General features: G+C 50.8%; 6 protein-coding genes across 6 annotated transcripts; 3 read left to right on the forward strand and 3 right to left on the reverse strand.

The window, feature by feature from the left end:
- Positions 1-265: 265 nt before the first annotated feature.
- J4E88_001798 (uncharacterized protein) lies at positions 266-2233 on the forward strand (the record flags this gene model as incomplete). Its single annotated transcript, XM_049395466.1, has 1 exon — positions 266-2233. The coding sequence occupies one exon, from the start codon at positions 266-268 to the stop codon at positions 2231-2233; it is 1968 nt and encodes a 655-aa protein (XP_049259330.1).
- A 1221-nt stretch (positions 2234-3454) lies between these two features.
- On the reverse strand, positions 3455-5044 carry J4E88_001799 (uncharacterized protein; the record flags this gene model as incomplete). The annotated part of the gene is made up of 3 exons (XM_049395467.1): positions 3455-4231; positions 4322-4869; positions 4918-5044. The coding sequence occupies 3 exons, from the start codon at positions 5042-5044 to the stop codon at positions 3455-3457; spliced, it is 1452 nt and encodes a 483-aa protein (XP_049259331.1).
- A 1610-nt stretch (positions 5045-6654) lies between these two features.
- J4E88_001800 (uncharacterized protein) lies at positions 6655-7074 on the forward strand (the record flags this gene model as incomplete). The annotated part of the gene is made up of 3 exons (XM_049395468.1): positions 6655-6658; positions 6715-6852; positions 6920-7074. 3 exons carry the CDS (start codon positions 6655-6657, stop codon positions 7072-7074), a joined length of 297 nt encoding a protein of 98 aa, XP_049259332.1.
- Positions 7075-7759: 685 nt separating this feature from the next.
- On the reverse strand, positions 7760-8444 carry J4E88_001801 (uncharacterized protein; the record flags this gene model as incomplete). Its single annotated transcript, XM_049395469.1, has 2 exons — positions 7760-8002; positions 8055-8444. The coding sequence occupies 2 exons, from the start codon at positions 8442-8444 to the stop codon at positions 7760-7762; spliced, it is 633 nt and encodes a 210-aa protein (XP_049259333.1).
- A 2112-nt stretch (positions 8445-10556) lies between these two features.
- On the reverse strand, positions 10557-14221 carry TOF1 (Topoisomerase 1-associated factor 1; the record flags this gene model as incomplete). The annotated part of the gene is made up of 4 exons (XM_049395470.1): positions 10557-11596; positions 11642-13813; positions 13860-14091; positions 14138-14221. 4 exons carry the CDS (start codon positions 14219-14221, stop codon positions 10557-10559), a joined length of 3528 nt encoding a protein of 1175 aa, XP_049259334.1.
- A 258-nt stretch (positions 14222-14479) lies between these two features.
- J4E88_001803 (uncharacterized protein) lies at positions 14480-15490 on the forward strand (the record flags this gene model as incomplete). The annotated part of the gene is made up of 2 exons (XM_049395471.1): positions 14480-14611; positions 14660-15490. The coding sequence occupies 2 exons, from the start codon at positions 14480-14482 to the stop codon at positions 15488-15490; spliced, it is 963 nt and encodes a 320-aa protein (XP_049259335.1).
- Positions 15491-16928: the final 1438 nt, after the last annotated feature.

Consider the following 16928-nt stretch of genomic DNA (forward strand, 5'->3'; position numbering starts at 1 on the left):
CGCTAATTCTTCGATATCATTCTGGTAGCGTACTAGAGAATCGCGATTCCAATTCCATCACTTTCGGCATGGAATGGCATCGCATCTCAATGAAGCTACGCGCGCCTCGGCAGCACCCGATAAGCTTATCGGCCGCACCTGACAACCCGCGCACGCACGCGCGTGAGATGACGCGAGTACATGTGGGGAAACTCTGGAACACTACTCCATCTGACATGCCGCTACTCTCCCAGACATCCTCCTCTCCACATGCCCAACTCTCACCATGGAAGCGACACCGCCATGGTTACGCGACGCCCTCCGCTTCGCTCTGACCGCAACAGCATCGACTGAAGCCCCCTGGTGGGCGCACGACTACGACGCCTTCAAAGCCGCTGGCGGAGGCGACCTTGTCGATCCGGATGACCCTGGCAAAGACCCGCGGTTCCGCAAACTCGTCGAAGCCATATTGTTCAGCCGGAGGTTTCTGAACACATACAACTTGGTGCTGTTGGGCGTGCTGCTGGTTTTCACTGTGTGGCATTGGTCCGAGAAGATCGTGCTGCACCGGCGGAAGAGGCGCATAGTCAGTACAACGAAGGAGGATGATGAGACGGCGCATGAAGAAGAGGCAGAGGTCTGGAGTAGCTCGAGTAGTACTATTGAAGGGAATGCGACGCCCCCCGACACCACCGCCGCGAAGAAAATACACGATGCCGATGAAACGAGCCCTCTCCTTCCTTCGCAGCGACCCCGACGCGTGACGAGATCTGTAGTATGGCGTCCTCACTACATACTCAAGTCTGCGCTGCGATACCAACCTCGACCTATACCTGTCGTCAACAAAACACTGCCTACAAACGCCGTCTCGCTGCTCGTCCTCGCTTGGATCGGCCTCAATATTTTCTACAACTTATACCGCATGCCGCTCTCCTTCATGTACCTCTTTGTCTTCGCCGACCGCTGCGGAATCATCTTCATCACGAATCTACCCCTGCTTTATCTCCTCGCTGCGAAGAACCAGCCGATAAAGCTGTTGACGGGATATTCGTATGAGAGTCTGAACATCTTCCATAGGAGGGTAGGAGAGCTCGTATGTCTGGAAGCGTTCCTGCACTTTCTCGGTATGGTGGCTGTGTGGTATGGCATGTTGAGGCATCTGGGGTTTACGCTGGCGAGATTCATATTCAATCGCGTTGTGCTGTTGGGTCTAGCCGCGCTGATTGCGTATGAGTTGATCTACTTCACCAGCCTGGGAAGCTTCCGAAAGCGGTGGTACGAGATCTTCCTAGGCCTACACATCGTACTTCAAGTCGCTGGATTGGTGTTCCTATGGTTTCATCACCACACCTCACGGCCGTACGTCGGCATCTCCCTCGCCATCTTCCTCGTCGATCGACTAGTCTACCGTATGTGGCTGAAGTCCAGTACCCACCCCGCAACACTAGAAATCCTGGAAGACGACGAGACCCTGCTGCTTTCAGCAAACTGGGAAGTCGACACGAAGAAATCCGCGGTACTAGCCAAGAACATGACACAAGGCTGGAAACCAAACGAACACATCTTCATCTCAGTCCCATCTCTCTCCCGCAAACACGGCATCCAATCCCACCCGTTCACCATCTTCTCCGCTGCCCCGACAACATCAACGCAAGACGGCCAAGGAAAACACGCCTGGTTCTCCCTCCTCATCCGCGCCCAATCCGAACCAGGTTTCACACACTCCCTCCTCCGCCACGCCCGCGCCTCCCCAAACCCAACAACACAACTCCGCATCCGCCTCGACGGCCCCTACGGCTCATCCCACGCCCTCGACCTTCTAGAATCCTCTTCAACAGTCATACTCATCGCAGGCGGATCCGGCATAGCAGTCGCCTACCCCCTCCTCTACGCCCTTTTGCAACCCCCGCCCACCGACCCCGAATCCACACTCCGATCCCAGAGAAAAGTAAAGTTACTATGGATAACGCATTCACTCGATCACCGTCTCTGGATCCCAGAGGATAAATTAAAAGAGTTAGAAGATTGGGGTTTAGATGTGCTCATCACGCCGCCGACGACACTTGCCGGGCGACCGGATGCTGGGGGGATTGTGAAAGAGTGGGTTGAAGAGGAGGATGTAAATGGGAATGCGAGGAGTGGTGTTGTGGTTAGTGGACCGGATGGCTTGGTCAGGGATGTAAGGAATACGTGTGCGGAGTTGATTTGGAGCGGGAGGCATGTCGATGTTCAGGTTGAGAAGTTTGGGTGGTGAATGTCTTTCATTTCGACAACATATATGGAGTTGGATGGCTTTTTGGTTCTCTGGAGTTTGTGATAGACGGGGTGGGTGGGGAGGAGTTCTGCTTTTACTTCTGCTGGTGTCTTCAACATTCGCTGTAGCGTTTTCTTTTTATGAGAAAGGAAGAAAGAGTTTTGGGAGGATAGAAGTGGCATGGGTATGCCATATCCGAGTATTGACTAGGTGGACGCCTGTGACGATTCTGATGACAAAATGATCATTTGATCATTCACATGTTTCAAATGGTCATTTTGTCATCGGAACCGTCACAAGCGTCCACCTCGAGCAGACTGGGACGGAGCTCATGGGGATTGACCCTATACCATCGTACGAGTCAATCCACGTGGTTGCTCACCCAAGCAACCAAGTGGATTGGGTCGTGCGAAGTTATCAGCTTCAACGCAGTCTACTCGTAGTAAATACTCGGGTATAGCATTGAAATTAGAAGACCTAGCTATCTTCCGTGTTAAGACCCATCGGACAAAACCATCTCATCTATGTTTACACCACTGAATGCTAATCCCTGTCCCCTAAGTGTGTAATAGACTGGCACATCAGCCTAGGAAAAAATTAAACACCCTAGAGCCTACATTAAGATAAAAACATGCAAACCAGGCGGCCTAAGATTAACGTAGGCTCCAGGGTGTTCAGCTATTTTATTGTATGAAGTGCTGGGTGGGTAGGAGTTCTGCTTTGCGCTTGTTGTCTGGTCTTGTCACATTTGCTTTGGCTGTCACCTGTGAGAAGAACAGAGAGAGAGAGAGAGCATTTGGGGGATGACAGTGGCGATGAGTAGCCATGTCCGAGTGTCCAATCGGTTTCCGGTTCCATTAGATGCCGACGGTGTGCCTTCACCACTAGATTTGTCAAGTTGAGGGATAGCACTTCGCCGGATATCTCTCAACTTGACAAACCTAGTGGTGAAGACACACCATCGGCATCTAATGGAACCGAACACCTAGTGAACACTCGGACAGAGCATTGGGATCAGAAGATGCAAGCATCTTTAATCCTAAACCCATCAAACAAAACTATCTCCTCTATCGTTATACAAACGTTCCCCCACTAAACGCCAATGCTTGTCCCCCAAAACGCCCATGCCAATGCGACTAGCCCAGAGTAGCCTTGAATATCCAAGCCCTCCATGCATACACCTCAGCCATCCGCAATGAAACTCGTGACCCGGGATTAAATCTACCGTCCCCGAGCAATATCCCTAGTCTCCTTCTTCTTCTTAAGATACGCACTAATCTGCTCCACCTGACTGACAAAGAAACAGCGATTCGCGTCGTTCTGCCACACCAGCACACCCAGCGCACCCGCATACCCCAGCACATCCCTGTACTCTGACTCGGAGCCAAATTCGCGCATCAAGTACCCCGTCGTAGTCTCCACACGCTCGCCTTCGTATTCCCAAAGCCGGATCTGATCCATGACCGTAGGCGGGATGTAGGGAATAGTCTTCTGCATCTGAGGATGCGCGTAGGTCGTCAGATAGGAGATGATTTGGCTCGACGTGATGCCCGATTGAACGGCTTTGTGGACGGATTCTTTGGTGAGTTTGCCGGAGACGAGGTTGGGGAAGCGATGTTGGAGTTTGGTGAAGAGGGATAAGATGGCGATTTGGATGAGGCTGTTTGTGTAAGCGTAGAGGCGATAGTTTGTTTCGATGATGATGAAGCCCTTATTTGCGGATGCCGAGGGGCCGGCGTTGCCTTGGGAGGCTTGGGCGATGTCGTTGGAGGAGGCGGACATGGCGCTGCCGGAATCTGAGGTCAGGGTTGTGGCGAGGCGCGTGGGGTAGAAGGTTCGCGCGTTCTTGTCCGAGCGGTAGACAAGGCCCATGGAGGAGAGGTCCTCGAGCATCTGGGATTGGGTGGGCGAGAGCGTGGATGTGGAATAGTCTTGGCCTAGTTCTAGAGAACCAAGCATGAAGAGGAAGGATAACACTTCGGTTTCGGACATGCCGAGCTGGGGGTCGAGGTCAGATTCGGTGTAAGTTGGCGCCGGCTGATCTCGAAGAGGACAGTCGTCGCAGGGTTCGTGGGGTTCAATACTTACTTCGTTGGTCATTTTCAGGTAGACGATGAGCAGACTCCAGACTTGGGCGTTCGTCTCTTGCAGCACAAAAGAGAAGCCGTCTTTGGTAATCCTTGGACTTCCATGTACGGTCCTCACAAGGTCACCGGTATGTAGCAGCTTCTTCGTTCCAGGACCGACTTCTGCTCTCTCGATGCTGTCTCTGCTAAGTCCAGCCGCGCCGCTCACCAAGTAGTAGAGTATACCCTCCCATTGCGATCGCGAGTATTCATCGAGGAAGTCGATGCTTAACCGCTTTCCGCCGCTCTCTTCTCTGGTCGCCGGCACACCGAACGAGCGGTGGGTACCGGAGCCCTCGAGGGCGTTTCGCAGGCTGCCTTGAAAGTCTTTGCTGAGTGTCCACGAGAAGGTACCGTCGTCCTGTTTAGCAGGGGCAATGATGTGTAGGCGTTCGAGGGTAAAGAGAGCCTGTTCCTTCTCTTTCCTAGCGGAAGGCTTGAACCAGGCGTCCATGTCGGCTACGGGGAAGGATGAGGGTCTGTAGAGCATCGCAAAGACTATGGATTTGGCTGTGGCTCCGTTAGCGACAGGATCGCGGACGTAATAAATGCACTCACCAAGATGCGGAAGCATGCAGCGGAGCACCGCCAACACGGTGGAAGGCTGCTCATACAGCCGCCGGTGTGTCGCGACAGGCAGACCCTCGAGATATTCCAGCGCCTGAGATGAAGATGAAGCCGACATCGTGGGGGATGTGGAGAGGAGGATGTCGGTCTACCACCGTATTATCATGTTCGGAGAGAAAGGGTCCATATTAATGTAAACCTAGTTTTATTTGCTAAGGCGCTAGTCTAGAAGTAGATTTTTTCCTCCTATAACGCTACTCTTCTATATAAATAGTAAATATTATAAAAGTCTAAAACTAACTTATAACGCTAGCTTTAACTACTTTAACTATCTTAAACTAGTTATATACTAAACTTAGTAAGTAGTATATTTACTAAGCTTACTTTTTACTACTATACTCTTCTTAAGAACTTTCTTTTAGAATTTATTAGCTACTACTTAGTAGTAAGTTAAAAAAGTAGCGCTTTAATTATAGCTACCTTTTATATATAAAAGTAGAAATAACTTAGTACTATAATATTAGAAACTCTACTTTAAAGTATAAACTAATTATATACTATTATTAAGCTACTTAAATATATATAAAATTATTTTAGCTACTTTTATATCTTAATAAAGTAGCTATACTTTTTTTATTTCTAATTCTTTAAGTATTACTTTAAAGAAAGTAAGTAAGTAGTAAAAAATCTTATACTATAGTAAAGAATTAAAATATAAATATAAGAATAATACTATAAAATTATTAGAGAAGCTAAAAAGTTAATAGATAATAAACTAAGTGTTTATTATTATAATAATCTAGTTATTTATTATTATAATAAAAAGTTTAAAAAAAAGTAGTAGACGTGTATTTTATAAACTTACTAGTTAAGCTTTAACTCTAGTTCTATATAAGCTATTATAAAACTTATTATACTAACTTATTATAATAACTTATTACGCATTTATTATAAAGTTATTTTTAGCTACTATAAGTATATATAAAAATAACTACTTTAGATAAATAGTCTAGTAAACTACTATTACTAAATATTTTCTCTTTTAATATATATAACTAAAGTACGCAAAAAGACCTCTTAGGCTTAAGCGCGAAAGACAGAGAGAAAGGGTCCACGAGTTTGGGCGGTAGCGACGCGTGGGTCGCGCAAGTGGAAGTCGCAGGTCGCCAATCGCCAAAGAAAGTTGATGACGCGCCGAGCGAGCGGAAAGCTCACCCCACAAATTCCGCTCCACCCTGGTCTAGCTTCCGAGGTACGTGGGCAACTGCCGAGCGGAACAACGACATCACTCTTCGCACATCGCGGGGTGAGCATCAATCATGCCGGCGCTGAAGTTTGTGAGATCTGTGAGTTAACCAACCATGTCATTGACCAACCTTGTGGGTTTTCTAACGTGTCGCTAGGTCTGGGAGTCATTCCGAGCGAACTCAGGCCTGGAGCCAAGGTACCGCCAACACCTAAGCATGTATAGACGAAGCTAATAAGAGCGACATGAAAGACTACTAGACGGTGTAGGTTATGAGAGTTCATATCTCTGGTACGTTGTCGTGCTAACACCAATTCTAGCTCCGAGTGACCTCAGCAGTCCCAGGACGCGTCAAGTTCGAGCTCGACATCCAGAAAGAGCATACGGTTCGTGCTATCCCACCTATCGTCTCCTACCATGTTCTTGAAACTCACCTAATGTAGAATCGCCTTAATATCCTCCACGGCGGCACAATAGCTAGCATGGGTAAGCCGTCCCTCCCAAAACCCCCACTCAAACACCAGTATCTAACGAACCCCCAGTCGACCTCGGCGGCTCCCTAGCAGTAGCCTCCCGCGGGCTCTTCGCAACCGGCGTATCCACCGACCTAAACGTAACCTACCTCTCCTCCGGCGGCAAGATCGGCGACTTGATCAAGGCCGAGGTGACGTGTGACAAGTGTAAGTCCATCATAGTGGCATGCCTTGCCTTGCTCGAGATACTCAGTCGCTGATTACATAACTCCAGTCGGAAAAACACTCGCTTTCACGTCCATCAACTTCAGCAACAACAAGGGAGAGGTCTTCGCACGGGGAAGCCACACCAAGTACGTTGCGTTGGCGTGGAAAGACCCCAACAACATCGTTGAGGAGCTTTCACCTAAGCCTGCGAAGAAGGAGTAGAGGCACAGATGTGGTGAACATGATGCGTCACGGCGCATATCATGTGGGAGAATATGAGGCCTGATCATAGCACTATGTATACATACGTCTGGTCCTGGGCCTAGTCGATAGGCTTGGGCTTAGCGGCCCGGGGACGAGCTGCTCTTGAAAATCACTTCGAATTGTTGGGAGACCTCATCGTTCGATCTTCCAACAATTCGAAGCAATTTCCAAGAGCGTCTCGATCTCGGATTGCTAAGCCCAAGCCTATCGGATAAGCCGTTACAGACCGCGGGCAAACAAGAGCCTACTGACTCGTGATTATTTGCATGTGAAAGCCATAGAAAGCTTCAAATCTCGTGTCGTTTCATCAATTGTACAAATGTCATGCTCTGAGCGTTCAGCACCTCAGTCAATGACTGTTGCGGTTCTACTCAAGCGGTAATGTCGACTAACAATTACATTACTACCTCTTTGTGGATATCTAACAATGCATGCTTCCCGTGCAGATCACAAAGTTGATGTCTCGACGTTCTCATGCCATGCACAGTATCTCAAACTCTCGCGCTTTCTTCTTGCCATCGTTCTGTCTCGTAACATCTTTTACTCTTTGCAGGTTTCACATGATTGTAACCTCATCTTCAACTTCCGTATTCTCGTCCAGATCGTAACGTAGCCGTCCACCTTCCACAACCTCATGGTAGGATTATGAACCGTCCGAGGACGTCTCTTGGTTCCGCTCAGTCGAGTCGTCGGATTTGTTCCAGCCCTTGCCCTTCATTAGGTTGATCAGGCTAGCCTTGCGTGGGGTCAGCTTCCTTACGGCCCGTCCAAAGGCTCCAGCTCCTGCAGAAGTCGTGTTGTCGTCGTGCTTACGGAATGACATTGGCGGAAGGTCTGCCGGATTGCCGAGCAGTTTGTGCTCTCTCCTGTATTTGTACTCGAACTCCTGGGCGTAGTCAGCAAAATGGATTCAGAGTCATGACGCAGATAGAACGTACCCAAAGGCTATCTGCTGCTTGATCGGAAGTGCACAGGTCGCGCAGTTGTCCGAGTATGTAGCACGCCGCCAGCTTGTCTTGATTCAATTTGCATTCTCCCAAGAGGCCGGAGGTTTGATAGGCAGGATCAAGTTCAGCTTTCATTGCATCGGTACGCCATTGATCGTATCGAGACTGGAATCTTCCAGCCCAGTAAAGCGGCGGCATATAGTCTTTAACCTGCAAGATCTCATTGTCAGCAACGTCGGACCTCTCTTGCCCATGTCTACTCCGCGAGCGGCTGGAAGAATAGGCCCAGAGATTTCCAGCGTTGTTTGGTGCTCTGATCGGGACTCTGGTTGGTACTGGGGGGAACGCCGCCAGACTGAAACTAGATTCGGTGAATTTCATTGATGACACAAGGCTCCGTCCAGGCTGACAAGGTGTATATGTCGGCGTGACACTCAGTCTTTCTTCGTCCGTCTCCTCGGGTATCAATTCGCACGAGCTCGCGTCTGATCTGACCCTGACATGTTGAGACGGGACAGTGCTCTTCGGATCCATGCATACTGACTGGACCAAGTCCGACAAAGACGCTGTCCTGTACTGCTCCGGGATGCGAGGTACTGGTGGAGCGACTTCCAGGTGGCTTCCAAAATTATGGAAGGTTTGGGAACGTGGAAGTCTGCTCACCTCATGTGTAGTCATCGCCAAAGCATGGGATGATCGCCAGACGCCGCCCAAACCATTTGGTGTTCCTAGCGTTTTCCTTTGCTTTTCTCTGTCCGTGGGTAGCCGGGGAAGGGCTGGCCTGACATTATCGTTCGCATCTGGAGCGGGTGTTGGAAGGTCGGTGTTGTGAGGCGGGGCGGCTGCAGAGTTCGATATCGAGGGTGATGCTGCTGGTGTATCTTTTTGTTCCTCCGACTGTATCCGCTTTACTGTCACTGGCGTCTGCTGTGCAAGCTGTGAGCTCATCCTCTTCCTTACTGTGGGTGGAGTCGCGAAGCTAGGTTCCCTGCTCTGTGAATATTGTAGTCCCGAACCAAACGACCTTCTACTGTTCAGTGTACCGGGCACTGCAAGTGATTCCCTCTTCAGCGTCCTCTCTTGTATCTGCGACCGCCTGTGTGATATACGTCTTTCCGTCGGTATGTTCTCTTGCAGAAGCGGCCTTTGAGCTACTGGTGATACCACAGACATCTTAGGTCCTGGCCGCCTGGGAGCCATATATCGCGCCGACTGTGGCCCGTTGGCTGTTTTGACGAGATTTGGTGTCGTACGTGAGCGCAACTGATAGGAATGCTTCACCGGAGAGCCATTGTTTGCGGCTGCCAACGCGTGGGCAGTCGCGATGTGTTTGATCTGTTGAGAAGCGCGGTACGAGACGTGTTGTTGAACGTGTTGACGTGGACTAGAGCGACGGCGCTCTAGGGATGGCGGACTGGGAGTAGGAATCTTCGAAGGTACCGAGTCTGGCTCTGATTGAGGCATTACCGCGAGAGAATGGGACTTGACTGCGCCTTCTACGTCTGCGGCGAACGACTGAGGCTCTACCCTAACCGGGAGCGGGATGAAGCTCAGCGTACGCGATCGAGGCAGTGGCTGCGGTGTGGTATCGGTATCTGCGCTTTTGGGTAAAGTCTTGCTGAACGGGACTGTTGCGGACTCTTCGGTCGCATCGTTGGAGTGGTTGGATGGCGCAGAAACACGCATTGGTGAAAGCGCGGCTTCGAATATAGGATTCGTTGTAGTAATGTCGGTTGCAGATGGTTCGGTAACAGCCAATGACGGTACATTCACTTGATGACGTCCCGGGGTCGTCCTTCGCTGCGAGAGAGGATTTGATATGAAAGCGAAGCCATAGCTGAGCTTTCTCCGGAATTTGCTGCTGCTGTTTTCTTGAGGCTCGCCACCCACTGGGAGGTGAGTTGTCGATTTTTCTCTCCAGCCCACCATCGCCGCTGCTCCGTCTCCACTTGGCTGAGGCGTCTCCCACCGCGCGCGAATCTGCTCGAATCTGTGTCGATCTGAATATGTTAGCATGGCTGGAGCGTGGTGTGCAGCGTTTGTGGGGAAGAAAGACTTACACGCGGAAGTGTTGTTGTTGTGGATGATGTTGTCCTTGAGGAGGTAAACAAGGAAGGCACGAAGCAGCCACCTCGGATTAAGAACAACGTCATGGAACGAAAAGATGCAGTCGTGACCAAACGACAGGAAGGAGCAACTGCAAACGCCCCCGAACTGCAATCGTGTGGGCTCTTGGCGTAAAGCCGCCAATATGCTTGACACTCTCCACGCGTCCCTGGTCAACAGACATCTGCATCTGAGTTTGCATCCTCTGTTCGACCAACCTGAATTTGTCCTGCACCTGACTGATACCACGACATGAAAAAATAAGGAGGATATTAAGACAACAAGACAATGGGTATTCAAACATTGAAAAGCACAAACCTAAGACACCATGCTATGCTATGCAACCATTCCCTCAAACAACACCAAAGATGTTATTACCCGTCTCCTTTACTCCGAGTCACTGTCAATGACAAAGCCAGCCCTCATGTTGCGCGCCGCCGCTGGTCTACGTGCTACCGGTGCATCATCTTCATCGTCGTCCGTGTCTGCGTCTGGCATCGTAGCATCCGTGCTCTTCGTCGCAGCATTACTCGCTGACTTCCGAGGCGTGTCCGCGTCACTAAGTGCTGCTGTTGCACCAGCGTTCTGCGATGAAAGTGGCGTATCTGTAGTTTCATCCTCATCCTCATCTCCCTCCTCATGACCATCAACCACGGAAGGAGCTTGGCTGCTCTCTGCATCTTCCATATCGTCGTCACTATCGGCGAATGGCGCTTTCCGTTTCGGTGGACTCTTTCTCCTCTTGCTCTTCTTGGCCGGTGCATCAGCTTTTCGCTTTTTGGATGCGACTGGCTCCACGGTTCCAAGTACGAGCGACTTTTTGAAGACTTTCATGTTTTCCTCGCGGATCGCCTGTTCTCGCGCGAAGAAAGCGGCATCCTTCTCAGCGTCCCAGTCCTCGTCGTCTGAGTCATGCACATACATGGTACTTAATGCTTTGGCTTGCTTCTCGATTTCCTTCTTGCGACGTGCTTCGGCTCTGCGGTCCTTCTCTTCGTCGTCAAGCTCCACGGCACTATTCCTTCGGCGTCGTCGCTTCAGCGTCTTGCGAGGGGCGTCTGTATCTCTCTCAGTGGGACCACCCTTGGCGTACTCTCCGTGGTCCTCTTCCTCGTCGCGGTCTATGCCGTCAGAGTCATCGTCAAACTCGGCCCGACGAGTGGAGCGTCTAGCTGCTGCAGCCTTGCTACGAAGCAAGTCTTCTGGCGCTTTGCCGTCCTCGTATGTTGGGGGATCGAACTCATACTTGCGAATGAGATCGATGGCTTCTTGCAATTGCGTTGAAGTAAGTGATGAAGGTATGATCCATGAAGCATCCGGATCGTGGTGTTCTCCTAATCTCTCGAAACCGACTAGGTTCATGAGCAGTCGTAATTTGTTGTCTTTGAACATAGCGACGCGACGTTCTTCGGTATCGTGCTTGATGACTAGACTCGGTTAGCAGACTTCCTCACAGTGAGAGGGATACTTACAGATCGATGGCGGCTTCGATGTTTCAGTGTCTGAATTCTCAGGTGCCTCGCCTTCTGGACGCTCCTCTACGTCAGCCACCAATGCCTTTTGTGCTTCAGCTGCCTCTTCCCACGCCTTGCGCTCTTCAGCTGCTGATGTAAGCACATCGCGTACCCAGCGGAGAGCATCCGACTTTGACTGATTAACAAGAACACCAACAGCGACACCGATCTGATCAGGTAGCTCCATTCCAGGTTTGACCTCAAGCTCTGCCGGAGCTCGTGGCGCTCGAGTGTGTATCTCGCGATCATATCCGTGCTCAAGGAAGAAGATGGTTGCAGGGATCTTGTCAAACAGCATCTCGACTACCAGCTCTGGCCTCTCTTGTACTCTCTTTACAACCTGCCTGAAGAAGTGTTTGACAAAATCATCCCACTCTCTGTAAGCTGGCGACTCTGGATCAAGACCACCTGGACCTTTCATCATCTTGTTGAAAAGCGCCAGGATGTCCACTCTGCACAGCAGGACACCAAGCTCCATCTTGAAAGCGACACGATGGAAGAAGCGATGTGCGCGCTTGAGCTGCTCGGTATCGAGGTCGCTGAAGTACTTGGCAAAGGCAACGAATGTGTTGACGCTACTTTGATTCACGAACTTTGCCGAAAACTTCATGAAATCGAACTTGCGTTCGGAAACCGTCTTTTGGGCTTGTTGGAGGTCTTCAGTCTCAGAGACGTTGCCCTCTTCCTCTCCGTCTTCGCCCTGCTTTTCAGCTTTCTTCTTCTTGATCTTTCGGGCTCGACGTTTCGATCGAATTTGCATGTCAACGTTCTGCTTCGCATAGCGCTCGAGCATCCGCAAGAATACGTGAGACAACTCTGTGACTGCGTCAAGATAGCCAAACCCTTGGTCTTTGTATGACCTCAGGATCATGACTATCCTGTCATGTGTTGATTCTTCATAGAAGATACGGTTCTGGATGTTCTCGGCAATCTCTTGGTCTTCCTCAAGACCTGACTCGGACATCTCATGCACGGTAAGCAAGATTTGGGTGAAGCACTTAAGCCCGGCGTTGAGGTCTCGCCATGCCTTCTCATCTTGACTCTTCTGCATGAAGCGGTTGAGTAGAATGAAGGTCTCCTGATTCATGACTTCGGCTACTAGTCCGTAGCTCTCATCCTCAGCAGACAGAACTTCAGGACTCTTAGGGTCTGCGGCCCTCTCCTTCATCGTCCGCCGCCGTGCGCACTCTGCTCGTAGGAACCACGATACGAGGTAGAAGAACTGCCTGGAGTGTCGTGTTTCCACACGCTCCGTTTCGCGCTCGATAGCTTTCCGCAGATGCAGGAACAGAGGGTTGAAGGACGAGTCCAGGAACTCCTCGACGAACGCTTTGATGTGTTTCCGCGCAGAAGAGGTCAGTGGTACCGGGAGATCGAACTCCTCCCTTTCTTCATCGCCGGCTTGCTTCTTCCCGGGACGACGGGGTTTATTCCACTTCTTTGTATCATCCATCTTCTGCATGCTAGCCTGAGCCTTCCCTAGCACGTCCTGCCCGGATATAGTTGTGACCTTCTCGTCGTCCCGCTTCATCCAGATCATCGTTCCGAATCGGTTATGCCGGGTTGGTGCGTTGCGGGCGTAGCCTGCAAGCATGGCCTTTTCTTTCTGGATCAAGCCCTTAAGCTCGTCCGTGTTCTTGATGTTGAGCTTCTTGTCTTCCATGAACAACTTCTCAGCATCGATGCCCTTGAGGAGGAAAAACAAGATTTCGAGAATAACAACATCCTGGGTGACAAAGTCCTCCCCGATACTAGACGCTATACTCAGAATCACCTGAAATATGTCCTGCTCGTGGAAAGTATCAATGGTTGCAGATCGGGAGACTTCAGCTTCGTCGGTGTCCATGTGTGCATTGTTCGGGGGCGCGAGCATGGCGATGTTGCGTATGAAGTATAGTGCGATTCGGATGATACCCTCGTCTCGTGGTGTGCGTTCTCGGAGGGGTACGGCCATGGAAGGGAGCGCGATCTTGACAGCAGTCTGCAGGGTTCTGTCTCGGTCGAATTGCAGAATAGCACGTTTGTAGCCAATTTGGGCGAGCCCGATATAAGGCCCATGCCTGTGGTGGTTTACGGTCGCTTCGGTGGGATCGATCTCATTAGGCCATGTCAAAGGCACGAGAAGTTCCACTGCGGTTGTCAGTACAATTTCAAGATTCGGAGTATACTTTCTCACATGTCGCAACCGCAATCTTGTGCTTCCAGGCGCTTTCCATGACAGTTGGTGATATCTTGGCCAGTATCTCAAGCAAGTCGCCCTTTACGAGGTTTGCTTCGGCCATGCATCGTGCTACATCGCGCCGATTGTACTGCCCGTCGGCGAACTTGAGCCATTTCCGTAGGTCCTTGAGACAGAGGAGGGCGTCGTGTCCGAGTGCATACGTGCCGTCATCACCAATACCACCGAGCTGATTGTATGTCAGTAGCCATTGTGTCAGTGGAAGGGGTACGTACAGCAGATATCAGACTAGAGACGTGAGCGCGAACTTCTGGGTTCACAGTATCCTGCGCCCAGTCGTCCAGCGTTGTCTGAGCCATTGTCGTGGTTGATGCTCAGATTGGCCGCCGGTGTCGCGATGGCCCAAAAGACGCGTCGACGCGTAAAGTGCCACAAGCGGGACAAACCGCGCAAAACCGCCAAGACAGGGCTGATCCTCGCCTTCCCGCCGCCAGTCAACGTCATGCCTCGGCTAGCCCGCCGCGGTTCTCATCGGCCTGGGGGAACGCAGTCTCGTATCACATGTTGATCGCGCATCTTCCACAACTTGTGCAATCCTTCGAGTAATTACACACACGATGTTTTCTGTAGCCTCAAAACAAGTCGCACGATGCGCTGTACGACAGCAATGCCGCGCCTTCAGCTCAACACCCTCTGTCGGTGCTGCCGCTGAGGTCAAGAAGCTGGGTGTTATTGGAGCAGGGCAGATGGTATGCATCAATGCACCAACCCTACAGCTGTCAATCTAACATATTCAGGGCCTCGGAATAGCTCTTGTAGCAGCACAGAGGGCCTCGGTACCAGTCCGGTTGATTGACAACTCCCAAGCATCAATCGACAAAGGCCTGAAGTTTGCGGACAAGCTCCTAGAGAAGGATGTTGGAAAGGGCAGAATCTCGAAAGATGACGCCGCAGCGGCAAGAGAGCGATTGACTTCCAGCACATCGATGGACGATCTATCAGACGTCGATTTCGTTATCGAGGCCGTACCAGAGATCCCAGACCTAAAGCACAAGATCTTTTCGCAACTCGCGCAGATCTGCCCATCGCACGCCATCCTAGCTACCAACACCTCGTCCATATCGATCACCAAGATTGCGGCGAGCACTACCACTGACCCAACGGATCTCTCGGCTTCATCACGCGTCATCAGCACACACTTCATGAACCCAGTACCCATACAGAAGGGCGTCGAGATCATCACCGGCCTCCAGACCTCGCAAGCTACCGTCGAAACCGCAATCGCTTTTTGCGAGAAGATGGGAAAGATACCGTCCAAGTCCGCCGACAGCCCCGGTTTCCTTGCAAACCGCATCCTCATGCCGTACATCAACGAGGCTGTCATCTGCCTGGAGACGGGTGTAGGCGCCAAGGAGGATATCGATAGCATCATGAAGAACGGAACGAATGTACCTATGGGCCCACTACAGTTGGCGGATTTCATCGGCATCGACACTTGCCTGGCGATCATGCAGGTGTTGTACCACGACACGGGTGATTCCAAGTACAGGCCCGCAGTGCTGCTCAAGAAGATGGTCGATGCAGGCTGGCTGGGAAAGAAGAGTGGTAAAGGATTTTACGATTATTAGAAGAAACAATATGAAAACGCAGACACTATCGCGCACAATTATATACTTGTGCTCCGAAGTCATGCCCTGCAACCCGTCGCGCCCATGACATAGCCTGAAGGTGCTCTCCATCAAATCCCATATGCTCACACCCCCTACCCTACTAACCATCGAACATCATCCTCCGAGAAGTCACCCATATAGTCACCCATATTTGGGATCTCTGTCTTCATCGAAGGTCCACCGTTAATCTCCATCTCATCCTCATCATGCGCACCCATCAGCGGCACCGCCGCTCTCGCCAAACACATAAGCTCCCGCTCCCTCTCCTCCTCTTCTTCCCTCCCACTACAAACAGCCCAAGTCCCCTTGCCCCACAACTTCTCCTTCAACCAAGCCATCTTCCCCCTCTTTTCATCATCCTCTTCCATCTCCGCCTTCAACCCAGTTCCAAATTCCAGCTCGCCCCTCTCCCCTCTCTCTTCATCATCCATCTCCACGCCACTGAGTCCCAGATCACCCATGTCTTCACACTTGTAGATAAGCGGCGTAACACCCAGCTTCACTACCTCCAGAAAGTGGGAGTTGCGTAGGTTATTTCTGGCTTTCTGCGCGGTGGGGAAATAGTCGGTTTTATTGACGGGTGTGCGTAGTTGTGCTCGCGTTCTGAAATGTTGGAAGAAGGGCTTCTTCTTCTTCTGCGCGGCGCTGGTGTTTGGCGGCGGCTGCGGGAGTGATTGGGGTGTTGGGAGGTATTGGGTTTTTGCATGGTTTTGCGTGGGTGGGTGGATGGTGAGGCGGCATCCACGCTTGGGCTTCTTTGGCGATGGTGTTTTGGGGGGATGGATGATTAGCCGGCATTTACGTTTGGGCTTCGCGGCGGAGGGGGTGGTGGGTGGTGATGCTTCCTCGCCCATTTGAGGAGGCGAGTTTGCGACCATGCGGTCGGGTGAGAGGAAATGGTTCATGATGCTTGGTTCTATGGTTTTGTGTTGGTGTTGGATGGTTTAGTTGGGATTCAACTTTCTTTGTGGAATTTTGATGTAGAGGTTTGGTGTGATAGTGTGGTCTTTAGAAATGGACATGGATATAATTTATCTATACCTCTAGCTCGGTATAAAATATGTGAGCGCGCATGGAAACCAAAGTTCGCACATGGTAAGCGGATCTAGTCATAGCAGTACCATAGTTGCATTGCTGAGATGTTACATTTCTTGCCATATACATCCTACATCACTGGCCGAGAACCTCGAAGTGGATATTGACGTATAATACTATCTGGTACCATAGTTGCGTCACGTGAATACTACACCTATCTTCCATATACACTTTTTTATCACTGGTCACAAATGTCAAAGTGGATCCTTGTGTGTAATCAAGTACCATAGTTGCCTTGACTAGTCTACATTTTTCTACCCCAACACCGCCAATCAGCCAAAACCTTAAAACAATCGCAATA

The sequence above is a fragment of the Alternaria novae-zelandiae genome (genome assembly GCF_023758075.1).
Source record: "Alternaria novae-zelandiae strain BMP 2774 chromosome Unknown scaffold_2, whole genome shotgun sequence".
NCBI lineage: Eukaryota > Fungi > Ascomycota > Dothideomycetes > Pleosporales > Pleosporaceae > Alternaria > Alternaria novae-zelandiae.